Source organism: Lissotriton helveticus, chromosome 8 (genome assembly GCF_964261635.1).
Source record: "Lissotriton helveticus chromosome 8, aLisHel1.1, whole genome shotgun sequence".
Taxonomy (NCBI): Eukaryota; Metazoa; Chordata; class Amphibia; order Caudata; family Salamandridae; genus Lissotriton; species Lissotriton helveticus.
In genome coordinates, this window is record NC_136069.1 from 1,495,258,401 (window position 1) to 1,495,284,721 (window position 26,321).

Genomic DNA, 26,321 nt, shown 5'->3' on the forward strand with positions numbered 1-26,321 from the left:
GGGCCGGTGGAGGACAGGAGGGCAAGAAGACACGAACAACGGGAGTGCGGGCAGAAGGGGAGGGGAGGGGAGGGGAGGGGCAGGAAGGCATGGTAGGAAAATAGTGCTCACAATCTAAATAACACATACCATGCAACACACGAAGTAAAGGGGCCAGTAGCCATGGAAGGATACTAATGACGACATGGCTGTCATAAGGAGGGACTAACATCCTATAAAGCAATCGCAGGTCAGCATTAGGAAAGGACAAAGATACAAGCCAATGAAAAAGATGGGCGGGGGAGTGGGCGGAGCTTCCACTTCACACTCCATTAATGTATGCCTCGCAGAGCGAGCAGCACATGAGCGCTGCTGCTATAGGCTCGGCCTAAAAATATCGAACAACCAAGCATACTTAGCTTTATTTTATCTGTATGTGTAATTAGTTACGCTTAAAATAAGCTCTTGAGTAGCAAGGCCTATTTAAGCCTTCATCATACAACCCTTCTTCCACTTAGGTGCATCTCCTACTCCTGTGTGCGATTTGATCCAAGAGAATGGTCATATATTTTCCTATATTCCAGGGAGTAGATGTTTTCAGAGATGTTTCAGCTGCATAACTGCTATATGCTGAAACTCTGCTAAAATGTGTGATTTCTGCCTAAAAGAATCAATTGTTCTGAAGCTGGCCTTTTCACAGCAAGTGCCATTTCAGGAGGTTTCTGTGAAAACCAGGAGTTTTTGAGTGTTTGACTAGCATTCATGCAAAACTACGTTGGAAATCGTCTAATGATTTCTTATTTTGGTGTTTCATGTTTAAGTAAGCTACCAAGCCATTTGCAATGAAACAATAACGCAAGAAAAGTATGTTGCTCAGATGTGCTTCATGTATACCAAAAGCATGTAAAGATGTGATAAAACGTTTATAAAAAAAGGAGGGGAGAAAATGATATAAACTCAATTCAGTTATTAGAAAATCAATGCAAGAGTACAAAATATTAAATAGGATGTTTGCAAACAAAATTATGAAATACTAAAACGCTATCTAAAAAGATGATCTGCAGTAGAGTATACAATATTTAGAAGAGGGGGGGAAACAAGAGAAGCATGTGACTAAAGAATCGTTACAGGACTCAATTCGATTCAAAGAATCTTTATTCGATTTTTAGATAGCAATCCTAAAAGAGCAAAATCACAATTTAAGACACTAATACAAATATGTTTGAAAATAACAACATTAGTGCAAAATAGACTGCTGCAAGAAAGTGCATTCGTTTAACAAAATGCTGTATCTGCTGTTAACCCTCTATCATCAACTCCCTGCTTCATATAATGCAGTTTCACTGATACAATCGTCTGTTACACAAAAAACAAATCGGGAAACTTTAAAACTTCAATACAGAATCCAATAACAATGAAAGAAAATATGGCTACAGTGCAGAATGAACTACTACATAAAATGCATTTACTAAGCCATAAACTACCTCTACTACCCTTACCCCTCCATTTATATCCTATTTCATATAGACATTTTAAGAAAGCAACAGACCCTGAAACAGATGGTGGGGCTACCTAACATCTGAAGGTATGTTAGAGCCTCCCTACTCTTTGTAAAAGCAAATGACTTCAAAAATTCTTAAGACAGAGTTGGAAAAAGCAATGATACCATTTGCAAAAGAGTAGATTCGTTTTCCTGGAAGGGAGAAACGTCCCCACTGTGCACTCATTGAATTATTTTAACATAATTCTCTAATTTTTCTGGTAATTCTTCCACTTCTTCCAGTCAATGAATCACATAGACTTGACACTATGCGTATTATAATTTCATTTATTGGCAAGAATACTTCTGATCACTTAGTGTTAGGTCATCACACTATGTAAATCACATATCCCATGAATCAATCATCCCAATGCCCCTCTTCGGGGATCTTACAAAATAATGAGAATATTCAATTACCAGAGTTGTATGAAATGGGTTACACAACCAAACAAACTAACAGAGTGATGGGAAAGAAAACTTGAGTCTTTTTCTTGAGCACTTGTGTGTTTCCAGAAAGTATGGCACTCACCTTTAATCTAGTACCGGGTGACTCTTCCACTCTTTGCAAATTGGATTTTTCACAACTTTTTCAACCTTCTTTCATTACAGCTCAGTAATCTTTTTTCTCCTCATCATTTTTTACTATTTTTTCACCCTTTTTTAGGGCTCGGACTCCTCCCCACTGTAAGTGGGGGGAGGAGTTTCGAGATCCTAATGTTATAAGAAAAAAAAGAAGAAGTATCCTTAGGGCCTTGGCGAGAGGAATTCCACACATTCCTTAGCGTTTTCTGTCATCTGGCCAGTGATTCGTCTTCCTTGTGTTTTCGTTTTAATAGGCTTGAAGTGATAGGGTAAATGTAGTTTTGTTCCGCCATTTTGGGCATATTTCGTTCGTGCTCGCGCAAAGAAGTACATAAATTATAATTAGGAGCTGTCAGGGTGCCTCCGTTAGTGAATCCAGATGGCCGGGCGCGTTCACAATTCTGCAGCTCTCAGCGCGCAGCTTCCTTGTTCTTTTTTTTTTTTACAATTGGATCGCTTTCGCGATCTGTGGTCCGGCGTTGTGAAGCTTGTTTGTTCGGGGATTCTACGCGCGTTCAGTTTTTCATCGGAGGTACATGCCGAGTTGTTATGAAGTACATGGGAGCAGTTTAACAGCACTCGGATAACTCTATTGTGCGGACCAGGCATGTGAGTGAGCACGAGCTTATTGCCAGCGCGCCGGAGATGCACCTTAACCCTGCGTGTAAAGAGTGCAGATTAACCTAACAACCGGCACAGGGGAGGGGTCCTTCCCACACACCCCTCGAAGGAGGGCCCACTTACAACTTTACATCACAAGATCACTTCTGATTAGCCGGTGCCGAGATACCGCTGGCAAAGGACTGAATAACAGAGGCTTCGACTGCAGGAAAACACAAGACGTGAGGCACCCGACACCGCCCTACAAAGACATGCAAAAAGAAATACAGCAATCTACCCCCAAAGGAGCCTACGAAGGGCCTGGCTGGACGCCACCCGGAGTGCAAGGCAACAATCCATCCACTCAAAGACTGGTGGGCCATCTCGCATAGCGCACAGAGGACCTGCTGGTGGGCGCTTTAAGGCGTGGATCCAGCGCTCTTTAAAGTGTGATAAATATCACAAGAGCGATAGAATTCAACACCGAAGGAGAACCACATCCAACATATCTGTTGTAGGGGTGTATGTTTTTTTCATGGGCTGTGCGGGTCTGTCACTGGGACGAAGTACACTGCCGAACAGAATCAAGTGACGCCCTAGCAAGTGTGCCATAGCAACACAGACACTGAAGTGCGCCCCAACAGCTTCGCACAATGCCTGCAAACTTACAACAGAGGATGTTGGGATCGCAGCTGAGCCGTGCCCATGCGATCCCCGGCCTCTTTGCAGTCACTGCCACGTGGCTGGCTCATTCTTTGAAAAGGAGGTGCAGGTTAATGGAAAAGGCAGAGAGGTGTGGGCAGGAGGGGGCGTTTGAGAAATATCCAAGCGGCAGAATGAGATAGCTCAGTGTGATAATAGACACTAGCTGAAATGTTAATCATGTGTAACTTAACGTGTATTCAAGAAAACAAAGATAGAAGCAAAACTCAGGAGGGTGGACATGGCCCCGAGCCCCTGAACCTGTCAGAACCCGGTTACTCACACGCCTCAACTAACTACGCTGATTAGTTAGGGCGACCAGAATTTTAAAACAAAATACCGGGACTTTTCACAAAAATAGAAGGACGATAATTTTACGTCAAGCGAGCGCACAGAATGACAGGCCTCCTCAGCAGAGAATTACAAAACAGGCAGTAATAACATACATAAGATACAATTTTTAAACCCAGTAGCTTGCCTGGGAATTAAATTGTTTTCTTGGAACAACTGCTAACTATCCCTGCTTTGTAAAACATAAACCCCCCCCCCCCACGTTTTTAGTCGACCCTCTCCAAAAACCGGGACAGGAGCTACATTTCTCGAAAACTGCCCGGACAGCTGGTGAAAAACGGGGACCGTCCTGGCAAATCCGGGACGCCTGGTCACCCTATGATTAGTGCGGCATGCGAAAACAAACATTGCCAAAGCAAACATGTCTCACTCGGGTATGGTTTTTTTAACCATGTAGTACAACAACCCAACATGGCTGAATAGTATACATTTTTTTTAAAGCTATGAAGCAGTCAACAATGACCGAACCGAGGTGCAGTTATTTTCAGTCATGTTGCTGTGCAACATGGATCAAAACCAATAGTTCTCACATAGTTGCGACCTACTGGCTTGCCTCGATGTCGAGTATACTCTTTTGGGATTAAGGGGCATAACTGTGAGGCTGTTAGATCTGATATGGACTTGAAGCCAGCCCATTACTGCACAGCCTGGCAACGGATTACTTTCCGTAATTGATTAGATTGTACGTGGTTAACGATCACAGCCACACTGGTTTAGTTACAGGTTTGTGAACCGCATCCCCAGGCCTGCTGCACCCTAAAAAGATTAATGTTGGCTAACCTTTCCATTTTACAGTAAATATGTGGAAGAGAACTGTGAGTTTAAGAGCCTGATTTCTTCTTGGCACGCCGTGTTCACAGACAACCAGTACTACCACTACCAGTACCACCACCACCACCAGTACTACCAGTACTACAGCCACCAGTACTACCTCTACCACCACCACCACCAGTACTACCAGTACCACGACCACCAGTACTACCACTACCAGTACTACCACTACCAGTACCACTACCACTACCACCACCAGTACTACCACCACCAGTACCACCACCAGCAGTACTACCAGTACTACCACCATCAGTACTACCAGTACTACCACCACCAGTACTACCACTACCAGTACCACCACCAACAGTACTAACACTACCAGTACCACCACTACCACCAGTACTACCAGTACTACAGCCACCAGTACTGCCACTACCACCACCACCAGTACTACCAGTACCACGACCACCAGTACTACCACTACCAGTACTACCACTACCAGTACCACTACCACCACCAGTACTACCACCACCAGTACCACCACCACCAGTACTACCACTACCAGTACCACCACCACCACCAGTACTACCAGTACTACAGCCACCAGTACTACCACTACCACCACAACCAGTACTACCAGTACCACGACCACCAGTACTACCACTACCAGTACTACCAGTACCACTACCACCACCAGTACTACCACCACCAGTACCACCACCACCAGTACTACCACTACCAGTACTACGGGCAGCAGTACCACCACCAGTAGCACTACCACTACCGGTACCACCACCAGTACTACCACTACCAGTACCACCACCACCAGTACTACCACTACCAGTACCACCACCAGTACTACCACCACCAGTACTACCACCACCAGTACTACCACCACCAGTACTACCACCACCAGTACTACCACTACCAGTACCACCACCTCCAGTACTACCACTACTATCACTACCAGTTCCACCACCACCAGTACTACCAGTAACACCACCACCAGTACTACCACTACCAGTACCACCACCACCAGTACTACCACTACCAGTACCACCACCACCAGTACTACCACTACCAGTACCACCACCACCACCAGTACTACCAGTACTACCACCATCAGTACTACCAGTACTACCACCACCAGTACTACCACTACTACACCCACCAGTACTACCACTACTACAGCCACCAGTACTACCACTACTACAGCCACCAGTACTACTACTACCACCACCACCAGTACTACTACCACCACCAGTACTACCACAACCGGTACTACCAGTACCACTACCACCACCACCAGTACTACCACCACCACCAGTACTACCACCACCAGTACTACCACTACCACCACCACCACCAGTACTACCAGTACTACAGCCTCCAGTACTACCACTACCACCACCACCAGTACTACCAGTGCCACAACCACCGGTACTACCACTACCAGTACTACCACTACCAGTACCACTACCACCACCAGTACTACCACCACCAGTACCACCACCACCAGTACTACCACTACCAGTACTACGGCCAGCAGTACCACCACCACTAGCACTACCACTACCGGTACCACCACCAGTACTACCACTACCACTACCATTACCACCACCAGCAGTACTACCACTACCAGTACCACCACCAGTACCACCACTACCAGTACCACCACTACCAGTACTACCACCACCAGTACTACCACCACCAGTACTACCATTACCAGTACCAGCACCTCCAGTACTACCAGTAACACCACCACCAGTACTACCACTACCAATACCACCACCACCAGCACCACCACTACCAGTACTACCACTACCAGTACTACCAGTACCACTACCACCACCACCAGTACCACCATCACCAGTACTACCACCACCAGTACTACCAGTACCACCACCACCACCAGTACTACCACCACCAGTACCACCACCACCACCAGTACTACCAGTACTACAGGCACCAGTACTACCACTACCACCACCACCAGTACTACCAGTACCACGACCACCAGTACTACCACTACCAGTACTACCACTACCAATACCACTACCACCACCAGTACTACCACCACCAGTACCACCACCACCAGTACCACCACCACCAGTACTACCACTAACAGTACTACGGCCAGCAGTACCACCACCACCAATGCTACTGCTCACCACCAGCCATCAGTGCACAATTTCTACAGGCAGTCACGGCCATCAGTACATGCATCGATTGTTACACATCCACAATTAAGTATTGTAGCAATCTCAGTATGGTACACTTTAGTTTTAAACATATTCATGTAAAAACACAGCATGCCACCATTACTACAATTATAATCTAACACACATAATTCCACTACACACCACATTAACACACTCCATAACACTTAGCAAAAATACATTACCATTTACAATGCCATTAGCTCAAACTCAAATAAATCCGAGCCCGATTGCATTTCTAATGCTTGTTTTACCTAGCCTTAGACATTATGAACTATGTTTGTGCACTCTTGTTTTCCCACCATTCTATTAGTTTGTGTGGTTGTATAACCCATTTCATACAACTCTGTTCATTTATTTTCTGTATGCATACATACCCGTTTTAAAGGTGATTCTACGGGCATTATTTTACATTTTAAACAAGAGGAAATGCAAATGTTTTTACTAATGGAACAGCAGGATCACACATATACTAAACGCTACCACCTAGATTACATAAGGGTTGCATCATTGCACGTCCAAAGCTGATGACTTTAAAACTCAGAAACCAGTCTCGGCAGAGGCTCAAAATCCTGACTTTTTGGTCAAATTACTTGATCTCACCGTGCCAACAATTAACAAGCATTTACAATGCAATGGTTTCGCCTTTGGAAAAGTTAGAGTTATTGGCATTGCTCATGACATTTCTTTTTTTTTTTTTACTTATAAATAAATGGCATTGTTATTTACATTGCCAAAAGCTCTCACAGCCCACACAGCTCTCTCAGCCCACACAGCCCACACAGCTCTCACAGCCCACACAGCTCTCACAGACCACACAGCCCACACAGCTCTCACAGCTCTCACAGGCCACACAGGCCACACAGGCCACACAGCCCACACAGGCCACACAGGCCACACAGGCCACACAGGCCACACAGCCGACACAGGCCACACAGCCCACACAGCCCTCACAGCCCTCACAGCTCTCACAGCTCTCACAGCCCTCACAGCCCTCACAGCCCTCACAGCTCTCACAGCCCTCACAGCCCTCACAGCTCACACAGCCCACACAGCCCACACAGCCCACACAGCCCTCACAGCCCACACAGCCCACACAGCCCACACAGCTCTCACAGCCCACACAGCTCTCACAGCCCACACAGCCCACACAGCCCACACAGCCCTCGCAGCCCTCGCAGCCCACACAGCCCACACAGCCCACACAGCTCTCACAGCCCACACAGCTCTCACAGCCCTCACAGCCATCCGCCCACACACCTGTCACAGCACAGCAGTTGCTCTCAGTGCAAGTGTGCACTGAAGCAGGTACTGTAGTAGAATTGGCCTATACCATGTACTGCACTGTGACATTTACACAGCACTTCATCCCCAGGCTGTGGAGTGCTCTGGTTTGCACGGAGACCCTAGGTGCAAAGGTTTAAAATGGCGTGGGTTCGAGCGTGACCAGTGCCTGTGATGCTGGGTGACGCGTGTGAGGTCTGGAGATGGGGACTCTGCGCAAGCGCAGATCGGCCCTCTTACGTGGCTGGTTATAATATACTACTTTGCACAAGCGCAGACATGCCCTGCCTCTTACATGGCTGCGCAGCCAAGTTTTAATGTGCTCCAGTTTTTCTTGCTGTTTGCAAAGTCCTCTTATTCCTGCTGGCTCGGAGTGGCGCATCTTAGGCGTTTCACCCTGTGCGAGATTTGTTGAAGGAAGGAACAGATAGGAGAGGGGCTGCTCCATGACACTGTGGTTGCCTTGACAGTGGTTGCTCACTTTTTTTTGCTGGGGGAACGAACAGACAGGCTGACATTGCAGCACGCACACAGAAAGACGGACCTTAGACACTGCAGGCACACAGACAGACAGAGACTGCAGGCACACAGATGGACGGACACTGGAGGCACACAGACAGACAGACGGACCTCGGACACTGCAGACACACAGACAGGCTGACACTGCACGCACACAGACAGACGGACACTGCAGGCACACACACACACAGACAGACGGACCACGGACACTGCAGGCAGGCAGACAGCCGATCACCGCAGGCACACAGATAGACGGACATTGCAATCAGACAGATGGACACTGCAGGCGCACAGACAGCGGGACACTACAGGCACACAGACAGCGGGACACTACAGGCACACAGACAGACGGACACTACAGGCACACAGACAGATGGACACTACAGGCACACAGACAGGCACCGTATCCTGGCCGGTTGATATTGTAAACCTAGACACAAGGGTTGTTTCTTATTCCTGCTGGCACGGAGTGGCGCATCTTCGGCGTTTCACCCGGTGCGAGACTTGTTGAAGGAAGGAACAGATAGGAGAGGGGCTGCTCCATGACACTGTGGTTGCCTTGACAGTAGGTGCTCACTTTTTTTTGCTGGGGGAACGAACAGACAGGCTGACATTGCAGCACACACACAGAAAGACGGACGTTAGACACTGCAGGCACACAGACAGACAGACAGACTGCAGGCACACAGATAGACGGACACTGGAGGCACACAGACAGACAGGCTGACACTGCACGCACACAGACAGACGGACACTGCAGGCACACACACAGACGGACCACGGACACTGCAGGCAGGCAGACAGCCGATCACCGCAGGCACACAGACAGACGGACATTGCAATCAGTTTCGTCTGAATTAGATCAGAGCTGTGGGAAACGGCACCTTCCAAACACACACTCACGCACACACGCGGGGCGGGCAGCTGTGCTCCACTATTAAGGGCATCTCGCAGGAGCTAACTGCAAACTTAATTACTGTCTAACTCACCACAAGATGCGTGCCAGCATTTACCGTCTCCAGCGCCTACGATTAGAAGGCTCCACCGGCCATAAACTATTCTTGGAGAGGGCGACGCGCACAATGATTGCGGCATCCCTAACTCAATTAAAACGCGAATTTCTCGACCATAATCATTTTCAAACCTACTATTCACATAATACCCACCCGTCCTAGAACCAACGGAAGAAAGCATTGAGCCCCTTCCTGTGCTAAATAAAGTGTGCCGTCCGTACCGGAAGGGGCTGAGATGCTCGGTCAAACTAAAAAAAAACGTGCTACCGGAGGGCGGTTCTTCATGTCCACAAAATTCAGACCAGCGATCACACAAGTTCCCTTTGATCGGCTTTACAAGACCAAAGAGTGCCATCAACCCCTCACCATTGCGAAACCCGGACGAAATGGCAGAGCACGCTTCGGATCCCGCCTCCCCATGCTGTCGAAAAGACAAAGAAGAAAGACTAGCACTGCATAGACAAACAAACGAACACATTTTTTTTGTACTCTGCACGCCCCACCCCTTCCTCCTTAACAAACAACAAGATAGAAGCAGTTTACGTGGTGAATGGGGTTCAAAGTGGGGAGATTTGCACATCAAAAGAAAGTCGGGGCTTGTGTGAAACCAAACAATATTATGGACCTCAGAGGATACAAAGCGAGGCAGACGGAGAGTGAAAGGGGAGGGGGGGGCGGGAACGGGCACACGGGGAGGGGGGCTGAACGTCAGAGGATACAAAGCGAGGCAGACGGAGAGTGAAAGGGGAGGGGAGGGCGGGAACGGGCACACTGGGAGGGGGGCTGAACGTGAAAACACATTTATAAAACAAAATGCTCCTTACCTGATTGCCTCGTGGGAACTCGAATCTTGCAGCCAACTCCAACAAGAAACACTTATCAAAAGAAGAAAACAGGCGGACTCCCAAAAAAAAATAACACACACCCACCACCGTGATGACGAACACAAGTGGGTGGAGAGGGAAAAAATCTCGGGAACGCCCCCGAATCTGGTCCGAGATTGACGGACAGAGCCCTCTCCCAATGGCTAGCCTCCATTTATGGAGCTAGCCAATGGGAGCCGGGGGACGTTCCCGAGTTCCTTATTGAAAGCAAAGGATTTCGCCTGCGCCGAAAAGCTGCGCAGAGCGCAGCCTTCGGCAGGCGAAACCCAAAAATGTGTCTGTGTAACGTAACTGGGGATCATGTAAAGGCGCTCCTGTACCTTCGGATGGAGTTCACGCTATATAAAAAACGTAAATACAACAAAACCTAAAACATGCAGCCATTACTGGTTCATCTTTTTGGAAACTGTTGTTTTAAGGTCTATGCTTTTATACGCTTTTGGGGCTCTGACTCCTTTTAAATAAGATAGTTGTTTAAAGCATGCTGGCAAGCTGCATACATTTGTTAGGAAACCACATGCTTGATTTATCTGCTTTCTGTAAGCATACATTTGAAGCATGCATTATAATGTTATTGTTTATGCTGACTCAAACCTGGTTTCCCAGCTCCAAATTTGGCAGCTCTGGCCATTACGTCACATCCGAGCCATTACACTCTTACTCCGAGCCTTGCTTTCTTCAGCTGTCTGACGGAGGGTGCTTCAAGCATATCATGCAGAGATGTAGCCAGGATGCATGTGCCTAATGGGAGAGGTGTCCGTCTCTAAACTTGCGCTGACCTCCAGCACTTGGTACACTTGTTAGCACTGTCTGGGTTTAGGTCACAGCTCATTAGTACTGGTTCAACACCCAAATATAGCAATATGCAACCAACAGAAAGGTGATCAGTCAACCTTTGAAAAGGGCATTTTACTATCTGTCACTGCATTTTAAGAAACTTTTAAACTGTGTGGGCTAGAAACCTTTTTTTTTTTAATTCGCAGATTATGCATTTGATGATGGATTATGTGGCAAATGCGGCAAATCCATGAAATGTAATTACTGCACATATTGCCTTTCTCAATAAACAAGTCCTAACACTTTTACGAAGCTTCAGTAACTTATATTGCAAAACTGCTCACCAAACTAAAATTTATAACCAAAAAAAAGTATTTATCACATATGCAATCTAAAGCATTTAAAGATGCTTGTTGTATTCATTTGTGTCCTTTTTTTTAAACTTTGTAAAGCACTGGACTTGTTGACTTGTGTTTGCTACAGACCACTGAAAGTAGGAAATGGAGTCTAAAGTGACATAGAGAGAGGAGGTAGCGTCCAACAGAATGTGAGGTGAAGCCCCCTATTCAGTAATATTCAACGCTGCTCTGCTGGGAACCCTGCATGCGCCGTATCTTCTTAGAGAGATGCGCACACGTATTACAGCGGCTATGTTGTTATGATTATATCGATGAGGTAATGGATCGAGTGGGCACGGGAATAGAGCAAATACTTGATCGAGAATCAAGTTTTCCATCATGCAGTAGAAGTGAATTCTCCATAGAGGGGCCATAAAGCCTGAATCTCTCCTGCATCAAATATGCATTCATCCGCCCATCCAAGTTAACTGCACTGTTTTCTAGTCCCATATTTACTTCTGCAAGAGTAAGTGACAGCTTTGCCAAGTACCTGCAGGAGTGTGGATTTCCCAGAGAAATATAGTATGTGATGGCAGTTTTCTAGAACCATTTGTACTGCCCATTCCCTCACTTTTAAGAGCACAGACCCTCCACAGTTTCCAGCTTTGGCTTTGCTTTCGCAACACTGTAGTTGCTGTGTGTATTTTTTTCATGCACTTCATGAAATAATTGAACCACTTTAAAGACTTAGGGACGGATATACCATCTGCTGAAATATACATCTGATAGGATATAATGGGATTTATATTTTGGCGGACGGTATATTCGTCACTGTTGTGACCCGTCTGCCAAGATCAAAATCAGGCCCTCCATATCGTCTGCTCTGCCAATGTCCAGCTTTCCCCACGACGCACAAACTTTATCTGGAGCTCCATGATGCTCCTGATGTTATTGCGACTCCCTTGTCGCATTCACCTGGCTATGGATGTGGACCTACTTATAGTTAATATATAGGCAGCCTTGGGGTGATATGCTGAAGTTATGCAGAACAAGTACATTTTTAAATAAATTGTCTGCCACTACAGTTCATTAAAATGATTTGTCACTATGCTATAGATCATTGGTACTCATGAATATTTTCTCTGGGGCCACAGTGTTGTCTGGGATGTGCTTGAGGGCCCTATTGATGCTGGGCCCTCGCCAAGGACACAATGAGCGATGGGAGATCATTGGGGCAGTTAAACACCTTTCCTTAACTGGAAAATGGGAGATTTAGTGAAAAAATGTGGAATGTATTTTTCCCATTGGCTTCTGTTGAAACAGAAGCATTTTTAGGTGGGGACACCCAATATAAAACCATTTTTTACCTAAAAAATTTGGAACCTACTCCTTGAACCGGCTCTGTAGGAAAAAAACGCCAGAACCAGGAAACCAAGTTCCTTGGATAGTAAAATGAAAAGGAAAAAATCGAACTCTAGCAGCTTTTATTTCTCTTCTGCTCTTTCCCAAAGAATTTGTCTGTGGTCCGTAAGGCGAGGTCTGCCGGCCGCATGTGGCCCGCAGGCCGTACTTTGGGTACCACTGCTATGAACAATTACACCTGCTGGTGCCCAGAAGTTGTCAATATATCTTACATACCATGTGAGGTAAGCACATTAATGTTCTTTCTTGTAAGGTTAGGGAACATGATTCCACTCTAAGTATGCTATGACCGTGTAAAGAGATGTTTGAAGAACATTGAAGAGGTGAATTCAGTACTTGCAAAATAACAAATCTCACCGTATTTTGTTATTTTAGGCAATTGTGGTGACTGATGGAGAGCGGATCCTGGGTCTCGGAGATCTGGGAAGTTACGGAATGGGAATTCCTGTAGGAAAACTGGCCCTGTACACAGCGTGTGGTGGAGTTCACCCTCACCAATGTCTCCCTGTCCTTCTCGATGTTGGGACAGACAACGAGGTTAGTACAAAGGATGCCTTAAGTATGTTGTTCAAATAGAAAGAATACTACCTTGAACGAGATAAGCCAGGGGTCTCCAACCTATTCTGTAATAAGAGCTAATTATGACCAGTGGAAATCGTCCCAAGCTACTAAAATTATTAGTGTTGTAATAGTGACCACATAAGAGAAGATTACTTTAGTGCCCACCCTATGAAAGATTACCAGCAGAGAACACCTCGGTGCACCAGGGAGGGTTGGCAGTAGTAATGTTAAAAAAGACTTTGTAAATTTGAACGCCCTTAAGTGGATAATACATAACGGCCATAGCGTGCATGCCCCTGCCACCGTGGTAGTAATATTAGTGATAAATCTTCCCAAGCCACATGTTTTATTACTCCAATATCCGCTTTAAATATTCTTGGGCAAATTCTATCATTTTCCTCCAAACATCAGCTTACGAGTTGTAAATATACTCACATTTTTGTCTCAGTTACATGCTTTTCAATTTTGGTTTACATATACTAATTCAGCTAAGTAAAAGCTTCTAATTTAGTAGACTGGTGTGCACACAGGAGCACTTCTCACAGGTATCTGGAGAGCGAACTGTAGCTCATGAGCTACTTGTTGGCGAAGCTGGAGATAAACACTCTGAAGTATGTCAATCCCATATTCCATGAGAAATATAATATATAGGAGTTCATTTATGGGAGCTGGAGCACGACTAGCGGGCTAGTGTCCCAGATGAGCTCCACCTTTCCATTGGGATCTGGCAAACTGGTCAATTCTCCCCCTATGTTGTGGTTCGCTTTAGAAAGGGCCGGCAGGGGGCTCCTGGATTTTCAATGAAGCCAGCAACTTCATCCGACCTTTGCGTGTCAAAGGAAGGGAATTCACTGGCCGCAAAGGTAGGGGGCTAGAGTGGATATGCATGTTAATGTCAGTATTGTCCCTGTGAGCCCATAGAGGTCACTGTTCTTTCATTTAAATCATTATTTTCATAGTCTGCACATTGGTGATGCAGCTTTGATATTACCTGTGACAATAAATAAAATAATCAAAACTGATGTGATGGTTAATAGTAGAGACTTTGCATCTACTGAGAAATACATTATGTATATTGATATAATGTAGTCGGATTTAGATAAATGTAACAAATAATACTCAAAACTGTAGGAACCTGGTCTCTCGTGCCTGAGTCCTCAAATGATTCCCATCCTCAAAAGATCAGCATTTGCCTCCTGTGCACCTAATTTTCTTATATTGGCAAAGTACTAGAATCAGAGAATCTCTTCCATGGTTGCTCCAAACGCTGCATCAAAACATTGAGGGAGTTGCTTGCATATGTTTTAGCTGCAAACAATTGCTCAAGGGTGTTTTTTGTTCTTTGCACTACTCCAGACGGAGAGCAGCCATGTGCAGCTCCGTCTTGGTTCCAGCTCCAGTAGGAGCAGCCAAGCCCAAACTGCATAGAGGCACAAGCAACCATCACACCTGGAAAAACTAAAACAAAAACAAAATATGAAGAATGGAGTGCTTGCTAATGTCTCATCAGCTGGCAATCACTGCAACTGCATTATTGTGTTTTTTACCCATTGCGCCACAGTAGGCCAACAGCAACCACATGGAAATCGCCATGAGTCTTCTGAAGTAGAAACAGTTCAGTCCACACTGCCAGGTCGTATTCCTTCTGCATGGAAGCACAAGCAACTCCAGACTGGCTTCAACCTCGTTGGGCTCCGTCAGTGATCTGCAGATTTGATCTTACGGCACAGCAAGCGTGGGACCCACTTTCTGGAACACCCATTGCACATAGGTTGTCCCGTTAAAACAAATGTGATAGGAGAAATGTTCACATAAGTCTTGAGCACTGGCAATTGCTTGGGCTGCATTGCATTCCATTATTTGTTTGCCAACTGTGCCAACTGTGCCACTGCAGAGAAGGAACAGCCAGATGCAAATCAGTCCTGTTCCTGCTCCAATAGAAATACTCAAGGCCGAACTGCCTACCTTCTGAACGGGAACAGAAGCTACACCAAGCCAGTTTCAAATAACAAACGGAGACCAGTACAGTGCCTGCAAAAGTCTCAGCCACAGGCAGTTGCTCAGGTCGTCGGGTGGTTTGGGACTGAGTTAGGTTAGAAAGATGTGCACTAGTAAGTGAATCAAGTCACTTACTATAAAGTAGATCATTAAATTAGGTTTATGGGGAACCTATATTTTAGTCTAAAAAGTCATAAAATACGGTGACCATGTTGTACTGGGTGCCTCTCTGCTGGAAATTAGAGTATGCTAGATGGCGTGAATTTCCTTTCATATCAGTGACGGAAAGCTGTTATTGTATGTCTGAGCGGAGCCACTCCTGCGGTGCTCGCTTGTATGTGGCTGTGGAGAGGAGACAACTCGAGATGTCTCACCACAGCCCTGCGGTGACCAGGGGTTTACGGGAGGCAGGTGAAGAAGCCCCCTCCATCCTTCTGTCTCGCTGAACATGTGTCACTAGCACTGCTTTGTGAAGCAGCCCCTAAGCCAGGCCCAGTGTCCTTGTTCTGTGGATATTGTCACGTTAATTTAATTTACCAGTTTTGAAAATATTTATTATTGAAGAAATTAGGTCACGAGTCAACCAAGCATGTGCGCTTCATATTTCCAGTCTTTAAATGAAGTCTCCTCCCCGCCGCTTATCTATTTCCCTCCGTCATCGTGTGCTGCTAAAAGCCCTCAGTATTCGTTTTACTGCTAAACAAACACGTCTGGGTTAAGACGGACTAGATCAGATTGGAGCTCGGCAGCCTCACCGACCGTGGGGCAGCAGAGCCCGTCAGTCAGAGCTGTTGAAAGATGCTAGCCTGGACTTTGGAAAGTCGGTGCCCTTGCACTAACAGCGTGGCGGGAGAAAATGCTGCCTTATATCATCACTCCTACATGCTTTTGTTATTGAACTGCTGCTGGTGGCTCAAATTCTATCTAAGAAGCACTTGTAGGGCGCATAGCTACCTATAGGCATCCCAGCACCGATAGTGCGGCACAGAAGCATCAGAAAGGTATTTAGTTTGTTCCTCTATTGAGGGGAGATAGTCTGGAGTAGCCATGTTTTTAGCATTCTCCGGAAAGGAAGTAACTGATTTACAAAATGCAGAGAAAGGTGTTCCACAGCTTGGCTGCATTATATGAAAATACGTGATGGTCGACAGTGGACTCAAGCAATGGGGAAAGCCCGCAAAATCTCACTGTGTGCAGATTTCGTATCGTTATATATTTTAGACAACTCAAAAATCTATCCCTTGTGTAGGGTTATGTCCCCTTCTCTGGCCATCAAATCAATATTCATTAATTAATTAATTAATTAATGCAACGGACCCAGCCTGTGTTGGAGAAGTTAGTCTTTAAAGATCCAAACAGCACATATCAAGTATCCAGCAATGAACGCACTCAGTCGATCTACCGTATACTTTCTCTGGGTTAAGGGAGAGAATATTTTAATCTACCCTTGCACAGGAAGTAGTTATGTTGAAGAGATGCCTTATGTTGTCCAAAGGTTCTTCCACTGATGAGACTAGTCTGTTCATTGTCCACTAGCTTAAAGATGATTTTGTCTAACCGTGTAGATGTATGCATGTCATATTTGTACAGTACAAACCTGGCTGAAACGCAGAGGAGCAGTGTATAGGTCTAAAGGCAAAAAATGGAGTACATGATTGTAGGGGTCGCTGGGTTCTGATATTGGAATCTGACTGTTATTGCATCATGATTTCCAGGTATTCCGTCTAGACATGTGCATGCACCTTGATTAACTATGTTGGTGCACACAGTATACAAAGAGTAGCTTTCCACTCATCTAGAAGGAAAATTACAATCATGGCCTCACACCAGTAAGGGAGACAGAACTCCCATGCTTGTGCTATACTCCGGGCTTAATTTGAGCCGTTGGGTTCCAGTACTTGGCACCAGCATTTAATTGTCAAGACCGGACTTGTAACAGTCTGCCACTTGGTGGCGCTGTCTATCTAAAAAAGATGAACACAACAACAGTTGTTTATTAATTTAATATACATTAAAAATGACTATTTACTGCCACCCAAGACATTTTTGTAGCTTTGGGGGCCTGGAACAGTCTGAATTGTCACACTTGTAAGACCGTGATGATTAATAATTGTGCTGGTACTGCTATTGGCAGTGCAGGGAGGGACAGTGTGTGGTGCAAGCTGCAGTGGCCTCCTGATGAGGGCCCTGGCACTTATTTTTTTTTTAACCAATTAAGCACTGGCGAAACTAGACAACCTGGTTGGATTTGCAGTTAAATGGTGTCCAGAAATTGGTAGTAAAATTCAGCAGGGAGGCTGTCTGGTTCAGATGCCATTCTCTTTTTAATGCGATTTCCTCTTTTGCAATGGGACCAGAAATGAAGTTTCATGGCTAAGATCTCGGGTAACTACAAACGATGGAAACACTCAAGCAGGGACTAGGGGAAATAGGTGGCACGCTTGGGGTGGTGTTGAGAGCTCCAAAACAATAGAGGAAGTGTAGAGGAAATGATAGAATCACCCTCCTAAAAGAATTGTATAAACAAAAGGATTCTATCAATGTGTGATGGTGACTATTTTTATATATTTTGATTTTCAGTATATAGTGTGATACTAGTCTCTCTCTTAGATCTGAAAAGATGAGGGCACTATGTGCTTTTTAAAATACCCTTGTGCCGCTCCGAGGATCGGCACAAGGGTAGGAACAAGGCATTGCACTTATGCGGTATATTGCACCGCGTGAAAACCCTTCGCCTGCCAGCTCATGGGGCATGCAACAATTGTCGAACTAAGACCGCAATAGGTCAATATTTTTTACTACAATCTCATGCTTCACCTTGGGCCTACTCATGCTCAGAAGCTCAAACAGGCAGTCTATTTTTGCTGCCAGTTTGTAGGACTTTAGGCTAACTGTCTTTAGAACTGAGTATTGTCTAGTAGGGACCAGTAGAAGGTCCTGATGAGTAAGCAGTAGGGGACTGCTTATGAAACATGTCGACCAGGTAGCAAGCTAATTGCTCTACCACAAAACCCCCTTCTTAATGTTCCCAGCCAGAGAAGTGAATAAAATATATTTTTTCTACTAGCCAGGGAATTTTTAACTTTTTTTTACTTACACCCACATATTTAGGTCCCTACACTTCACTGACACCACTTACACAGCACCTACACATAGCCTTCTGTCACAATAACTAGTGCTCCCGCGTAGTCCGTAGGTCGTAGCACGCCCCGCCCCGTAGAGGGATGGGAAGACCCCCATGATGAAGCATGACACTAAAGGACTTTTTAGTGTGTGAGGGGTATTTTAAAAAGCACATAGTGCCCTCATCTTTTCAGATCTAAGAGAGAGCCTAGTATCACACTATATACTGAAAATCAAAATATATAAAAATAGTCACCATCTGTTGGAAAGGCGACCCCAGGGGAGACAGAAGGTGTCTGACTGTCCGCCCCGAGTCCCACCTCTCTCTGGGAAATAGGCCGAGCGCCGTGGGGAGGCCTCCTTGGCGAGGCTCCACTCCTACAATCGTACCAGCAGAGCAATCACACTACTTACAGATAGACACCATACAGGAAGGATATTCACACAAATCTTTATATAAGTGATCAAAGCAAGTTCTTGGCAGGGTAGCGGCAAGGATCGAGGGATCTGTAATGTCGTGGTCTCGGGGAAAGGGGGTAGCGGGACAGTCTTGGCACCCACTGGTGCGTGGATAGTTCAAGGGTTCAGGCCGCGACAGCGTCAGCAGGGCCTCGGAGATAGTTCAGCTTGGACAGGCCGCGACGGCGTCAGCAGGGCCTCGAAGGTGGTTCAGCTTGGTCAGGCCGCGACAGCGTCAGCAGGGCCTCGAAGGGGGTTCAGCTTGGTCAGGCCGCGACAGCGTCAGCAGGGCCTCGAAGGTGGTTCAGCTTGGTCAGGCCGCGACAGCGTCAGCAGGGCCTCGAAGGGGGTTCAGCTTGGTCAGGCCGCGACAGCGTCAGCAGGGCCTCGAAGGTGGTTCAGCTTGGTCAGGCCGCGACAGCGTCAGCAGGGCCTCGAAGGGGGTTCAGCTTGGTCAGGCCGCGACAGCGTCAGCAGGGCCTCGAAGGTGGTTCAGCTTGGTCAGGCCGCGACAGCGTCAGCAGGGCCTCGAAGATAGTTCTAGGTGCAAGAGTTCGGATCAGGATCAGCCGCGACGAGGTCAGCAGGGCTTCCACTCCAGATACAACTGCTGTCTTGATCCGGGGCTGGCCCAGATATAGGACTGGAGGGCTTTGATGTCCGGACCCTCGCGCCTGGGGGTCAGAGGGGCCGGGATGAAGGTGTCCAGACACCCAGCAGGGGGGCGGAGCCAGTGCCCAGGGAGCCGGGAGAGCGATCGATACCAGGCGTCCGGGGGCGGTGGAAGGCCCATCGAGACTCTCCTCCTCCGGGATCTGGTCGAGTGGCCACTTTACCACCTAGGAGGATCCTGGTGCCTCAATGTCTGGGCTTCGCTGGGGCCGGGCCCGGGATGGCTGCGGCCTAGTGTTCGGGGCGTGAGGGTCCCAAGATGGAGTCGGGCCGGAAAGGGTGGCCTGGTCAGGGTGCCAGGCTAGCAGCGTTGGCGAGCAGGTTCTGCCGGGGTACCAGGGAGGGGGAGAGCTGTAGGTGGCCGGGGAGGCTGCTCGCGCCGATGGTTCACGAATGTGCGTGTCAGGGGGGTCGATAGTAGGTAAATGGAGGGCCGATGTCGTCCTGGGCCCTCCATGCGGACGGGGTCGGACCACGCCACGAGGCCGTGTCCAACACACGTCCCCTCCAGCTGAAGGCGGGGAGAGTCACCCATCTTCCTGGGGGCTCTCTTCGTCGAGGCGGAAAAACCGGGACAGGCCGTCCGCGTTGGCGTGGTCACTGCCAGGGCGATGCTCCACAGTGAAATCCATGCCTTGGAGGGAGATGGACCATCGCAGTAGTTTGGGATTTTCGCCACGCATGTGCATCAGCCACCTTGGGGGTCGGTGGTCAGTCTGCACCTGGAAGTGGGTGCCGAAGAGGTAGGGCCGGAGTTTCTTGAGGGCCCACACGACAGCGAAGGCTTCTCTCTCGATGGTGCTCCATCGCTGTTCTCGGGCCAGCAGCCGCCGGCTGATGAAGGCCACAGGATGGTCAGTTCCCGTGGAGTCCAATTGCGATAGGACCGCCCCGATGCCGTGTTCCGAGGCGTCGGTCTGGACCACAAACTCTCGGCTGTAGTCGGGGGCCTGGAGCACAGGGGCGGTACACATGGCTGCTTTCAAGGTCTCGAAGGCCACCTGACACGAGGGTGTCCACTGCACTTTCTGTGGCCGGTTCTTCGAGGTCAGTTCCGTGAGGGGCCCCACAATGCTCCCATAGTTCTTGATAAAGCGCCGATAGTACCCCGTGAGCCCCAGGAAGGCTCGGACGGCGGTCTGGTTGACCGGAGGTTCCCAAGCTAGGATGGCGTCGATCTTGGGTTGGAGGGGAGCCACTTGGCCGCTCCCCACTTGGTGTCCCAGATAGGTCATGGACCCTTGGCCTATCTGGCATTTGCTGGCCTTCACAGTTAGCCCGGCCCGGCGGAGGGCTGTCAGGACTTCCCAGAGGTGTTTCAGGTGCTCAGCCCAGTGGAGGCTGTAGACCGCAATGTCGTCTAGGTAGGCGGCACTGAACTCTTCTAGCCCCGCCAGTACTTTGTTTACTAGTCTCTGGAAGGTGGCCGGGGCGTTTTTCATGCCGAAGGGCATCACCTTGAACTGGAAGTGGCCGTCGGGCGTGGAGAAGGCCGAGCGCTCCTGGGCGCCAGGGGTGAGGCCGATCTGCCAATACCCGGCGGTGAGGTCGAAGGTACTGAGGTACTTGGCGGCCCCCAGGCGGTCGATCAGTTCATCGGCCCGGGGGACGGGATGTGCGTCGGTTCTTGTAACAGCATTCAGCCCATGGTAGTCGACGCAAAACCGGAGTTCTGGTGGCGTGCCAGGCACGGCTGCCTTGGGGACCAGGACCACTGGGCTGGCCCAGGGACTGTCGGATGGTTCGACTACCCCCAGGGCCAGCATCTTGGTGACTTCCGTCTGGATGCAGGCCCGAACTCGGTCGGGGACCCGGTAGGCCCGGTGTCGTACTGGCTGACTGTCCCCGGTGTCGACATCGTGGACACACCATTGGGTAACCCCGGGGGTGAGGGAGAACAGATCTGTGAATTGTCCCAACAGTTCTTGACAGTCTCGGCGCTGTGCGGGGGTCAGGTCGGGGGAGAGAGAGATCCCTTCGACTGAGCCGTCCTTCTCAGTGCACTTTAGGAGGTCGGGCAAGGGCTCGGAGTCGTCTTCGGTCCCATCGTCGGTAGCGAGTAGCAGGCTCAGTTCGGTGCGGGCAAAATGAGGTTTGAGCCGGTTGGCGTGCAGAACCCGGAGGGGGTTCCGGGGAGACTCCATATCCACGAGGTAAGTGACGGGGCTCTTGCGCTCGATCACCTTGAAGGGCCCCGACCATTTGTCCTGGAGGGCACATGGTTCGACCGGGGACATGACCCAGACTCGCTGGCCCGGCTTGAACTCGATGGAGGAGGAGTGCTGGTCGTACCAGCGTTTCATATCCTCCTGACTGGCCTCCAGGTTGGCCTCTGCAAGGGCCCGGAACTTCCGAGTCTGGTTTCGGAGGGTCAGGAGGTACCGGTAGACATCCGGTGGTGCGCCTTGGACGGTAGTTTCCCAGCCTTCTTTGACTATGCTGAGCGGACCTCGGACAGGGTGTCCGTACAAGAGTTCAAAGGGGCTGAACCCCAGGGATTTCTGTGGTACCTCCCGATAGGCAAACAGGAGGCAGGGCAGCAGGACATCCCATTTGCGTCGTAGTGGCTCTTCTAGGCCCTGGATCATTCCCTTGAGTGTCCGGTTGAACCGCTCCACAAGTCCATTCCCTTGGGGATGATACGGGGTGGTGAACTTGTATGTGACCCCGCACTGTTGCCACAGGGACCGCATATACTTAGATATAAAGTTTGTGCCTCGATCGCTCACGACCTCCCGGGGGAATCCTACTCGGGAGAAGATCCCCATCAAGGCTCGCCCCACCACGGGAGCGGTGATGGTTCTGAGGGGGATGGCCTCAGGATAGCGGGTGGCGTGGTCCACCAGGACAAGTATGAAGCGATGCCCTTGTGAGGTTTGAGGGTCCAGGGGCCCCACAATGTCTATTCCCACTCGCTCGAAGGGGGTGGTCACTACTGGAAAAGGTTGGAGCGGGGCCTTCACCTTCCCCCCGCTCTTTCCGCTGGCTTGGCATGTCGGGCAGGTGCGGCAGTGGTTATGTACATCAGTGCGCATTTTGGCCCAGTAGAAATGGGTCACCAGGCGGCTGTAAGTTTTGTCCTGCCCCAGGTGCCCTGCGAGGGGCACATCGTGCGCCAGGTTCAAAAGGAAGTCTCTGAATCGCAGGGGAACCACTAGCACTCGGCTGGTCCCCAGCTCGGCAATTTTCTGTTCACTACATAGGAGGTCGTGGTCCCAGTAGACCCAGTGGGACCCTGAGGTGTCCCCGGTAGCTTGGGCAGCGGCTTGTTGGTGGGTCCCCTCGAGGGAAGGGCAGGTCTTCTGTTCCTGCCGAAACTGTTCTCGGGTGGGACCACCCTCTTGGCGCCATTGGGCGAGTTCAGGGATGTCGCTGAGCTCGTGGTGGTTTCCGGGCTCCGAGGGTCTGGCCTCGGAGTCGCCTTCTTCATGGAGGGCAGAGGGGGGTGGCTCGGGCCACTCCGGCTCTTCGGTCGGGGCGGCCTCGGTTGCTGCCGGGGCTCGGGCCGCCATAGATCGGGTCGTCGCACAGACCCACTCTGGTAATCCCATCGTTCCCAGGTGCTCTCTCCGCTCGACTTGGGCCCAAGGAGAGCTCTCGAGGTCGTTCCCAAGGAGGCAGTCCACGGGGGCGTCGTCCCGGACGGTCACCTTGAGGGTGCCCGACACTCCCCCCCCATTCGAAGGGAATTCGGGCCATGTGGCATAGAGTTTCGGAGTTGTCGGCGGCCCTCACGTGGCAGCATACGTTCGGGATGATCTGTTCAGGGGTCACCAAGTGGCAGCGGACGGCCGTCACACTGGCTCCCGTGTCTCGGAGGGCTTCGGTCCGTCGTCCATTGATGTGGACCCACTGACGGTATTTACGAGTGTTGCTCGGTAGCGGGGCCTGGGGGACCAGGTCTCTACTGCCCAGGCAGGCTAGGGCCATGGCGGCCGGTTCATACTCGATTTGATCTTCCTCGTAGACCTCTACGTCTTCTTCTCCCTCTTCTCCCAGAGCTGCAGCAGCGAACTGGCGGATCGGAGGCCCAGTGGTGCCGGGACGCTGGTTCATGGGGCAGAGGGGGTCACTGGCATAGTGACCGGTCCGCTGGCATCTGTGGCAAGTAATGTTCGGGTGGGGCCCCGGCCGTGCTGGGGGGTCCCTCTTCAGGGACGGCGAAGTGTTACTCGGGGGGGGGGGGACCCTGGAGGGGGACCCCGGCCCGAGGCCGCCGGGAAGCTTCGGCTCTGGTTCTGTCCTCCTCCGCCTCCCCGCTGGCGGGGGTGCCCCCGGCCGCCCTGACCGGTTTCTCCTATCGGTGTTCGGGGGACCCGGGTGTTCACCCATCGATCCGCCTCGACGGCGAGTTTCCGGGGCTCGGTTAGCTTGCTGTCGAGTAGATGCTGTCTGAGCTCGACAAAGCAGTTGTTGGAGAGGTGCTCCCAAACGATGAGGTCGAACAGCTGCTCGTAGGTGGACACTTTGCTGCCCATTATCCATCCTTCCAGGGCCCTGCTATAAAAGTTCACGTACTCGACCCACGTGGTACCGGGGATTTTCTTGCAATCTCTGAATCTCTGCCGGTACATCTCGGGGGTGAGGCCATACCGGACAAGCAGGGCGTCCTTCATGTGGTCATAGGAGGACATTACGTCGTCGGCCAGCTCCAGCAGGGTGTCCCTTCCTTCGCTGACGAATCTCCCCCATAAGCCGGCACCCCAGTCCTTTCGCGGAATGCGGTGCGCGGTCATGGCAACCTCGTACGCCTTGAACCATTGCTGGATATCGTCATTCTTGTAGTACTCCTTGACGATATCCTTCGGGATGTGGACCTTTGGGTCGGCAGGAGGTGGGGGGTTCCGGGCTACCGTGGCGCCAGCCTCTTCGAGTTTGGCTTTGATTTCGAGTTCTTTGAGGCCACGCTCGTGTTCGTATGCGAGTTTTTTTTCTTCTAATTCTCTTTGCCGCCGCCTCTCTTCCAGATCTCCCTCTAATCGCAGTTGTTCAAGGGCCATTTTCTTTTCTGCTAATTGGAGTTCTCCGTCCAGCCGGAGTCGGGCGAGCTCTAGTTCATGGAGCCGACTCCTCTCTCGCTCCCGGGCGTCTTCGGGGGAGAGGCCCGGGTCCCTGTTGGCGGTTCTTTCCTCTATGGGGGCTATGACGGTACTCACGGGTACTTCTCGGACAATGTCATCGTTCGTTTGGGGTGGGGTCTCTCTGGTCTCCACCCAGGTTTGCAGTGCTTCTTTGAAATCGTCCTTTGTGCTTAGTCCGGTGGTAGCGATACCCAAGTCTTTGCAAAATTGTTTAAGTTCTTTATGGGTATACTCCTCTAACAGGTCTTTCTGGAATTCTGCAGTCGTTCCGGCTTCCTTAGTAGTCATCGTGGCTGTGGGTCTCTGTCAGTAGTGACGTGTTACTCGCTGTACGATTTGCGTGGGCTCGGATCCCGTCGCTTGCCACCAATGTTGGAAAGGCGACCCCAGGGGAGACAGAAGGTGTCTGACTGTCCGCCCGAGTCCCACCTCTTTCTGGGAAATAGGCCGAGCGCCGTGGGGAGGCCTCCTTGGCGAGGCTCCACTCCTACAATCGTACCAGCAGAGCAATCACACTACTTACAGACAGACACCATACAGGAAGGATATTCACACGAATCTTTATATAAGTGATCAAAGCAAGTTCTTGGCAGGGTAGCGGCAAGGATCGAGGGATCCGTAATGTCGTGGTCTCGGGGAAAGGGGGTAGCGGGACAGTCTTGGCACCCACTGGTGCGTGGATAGTTCAAGGGTTCAGGCCGCGACAGCGTCAGCAGGGCCTCGGAGATAGTTCAGCTTGGACAGGCCGCGACGGCGTCAGCAGGGCCTCGAAGGTGGTTCAGCTTGGTCAGGCCGCGACAGCGTCAGCAGGGCCTCGAAGGGGGTTCAGCTTGGTCAGGCCGCGACAGCGTCAGCAGGGCCTCGAAGGTGGTTCAGCTTGGTCAGGCCGCGACAGCGTCAGCAGGGCCTCGAAGGGGGTTCAGCTTGGTCAGGCCGCGACAGCGTCAGCAGGGCCTCGAAGGTGGTTCAGCTTGGTCAGGCCGCGACAGCGTCAGCAGGGCCTCGAAGGGGGTTCAGCTTGGTCAGGCCGCGACAGCGTCAGCAGGGCCTCGAAGGTGGTTCAGCTTGGTCAGGCCGCGACAGCGTCAGCAGGGCCTCGAAGGTGGTTCAGCTTGGTCAGGCCGCGACAGCGTCAGCAGGGCCTCGAAGATAGTTCTAGGTGCAAGAGTTCGGATCAGGATCAGCCGCGACGAGGTCAGCAGGGCTTCCACTCCAGATACAACTGCTGTCTTGATCCGGGGCTGGCCCAGATATAGGACTGGAGGGCTTTGATGTCCGGACCCTCGCGCCTGGGGGTCAGAGGGGCCGGGATGAAGGTGTCCAGACACCCAGCAGGGGGGCGGAGCCAGTGCCCAGGGAGCCGGGAGAGCGATCGATACCAGGCGTCCGGGGGCAGTGGAAGGCCCATCGAGACTCTCCTCCTCCAGGATCTGGTCGAGTGGCCAC

The 26,321-nt window shown here is 50.0% G+C and overlaps 1 protein-coding gene across 2 annotated transcripts in view; it reads left to right on the top strand.

Moving 5' to 3' along the window:
* Window positions 1-26,321, top strand: part of ME3 (malic enzyme 3) — a 426,853-nt gene that overhangs the window by 282,747 nt on the left and 117,785 nt on the right. For both annotated transcript variants that reach the window (XM_078658437.1, XM_078658438.1), the window contains exon 6: window positions 13,357-13,518. In XM_078658437.1, the coding sequence (XP_078514563.1) occupies window positions 13,357-13,518 (162 nt within the window). The remainder of the gene's footprint in view (window positions 1-13,356; window positions 13,519-26,321) is intronic.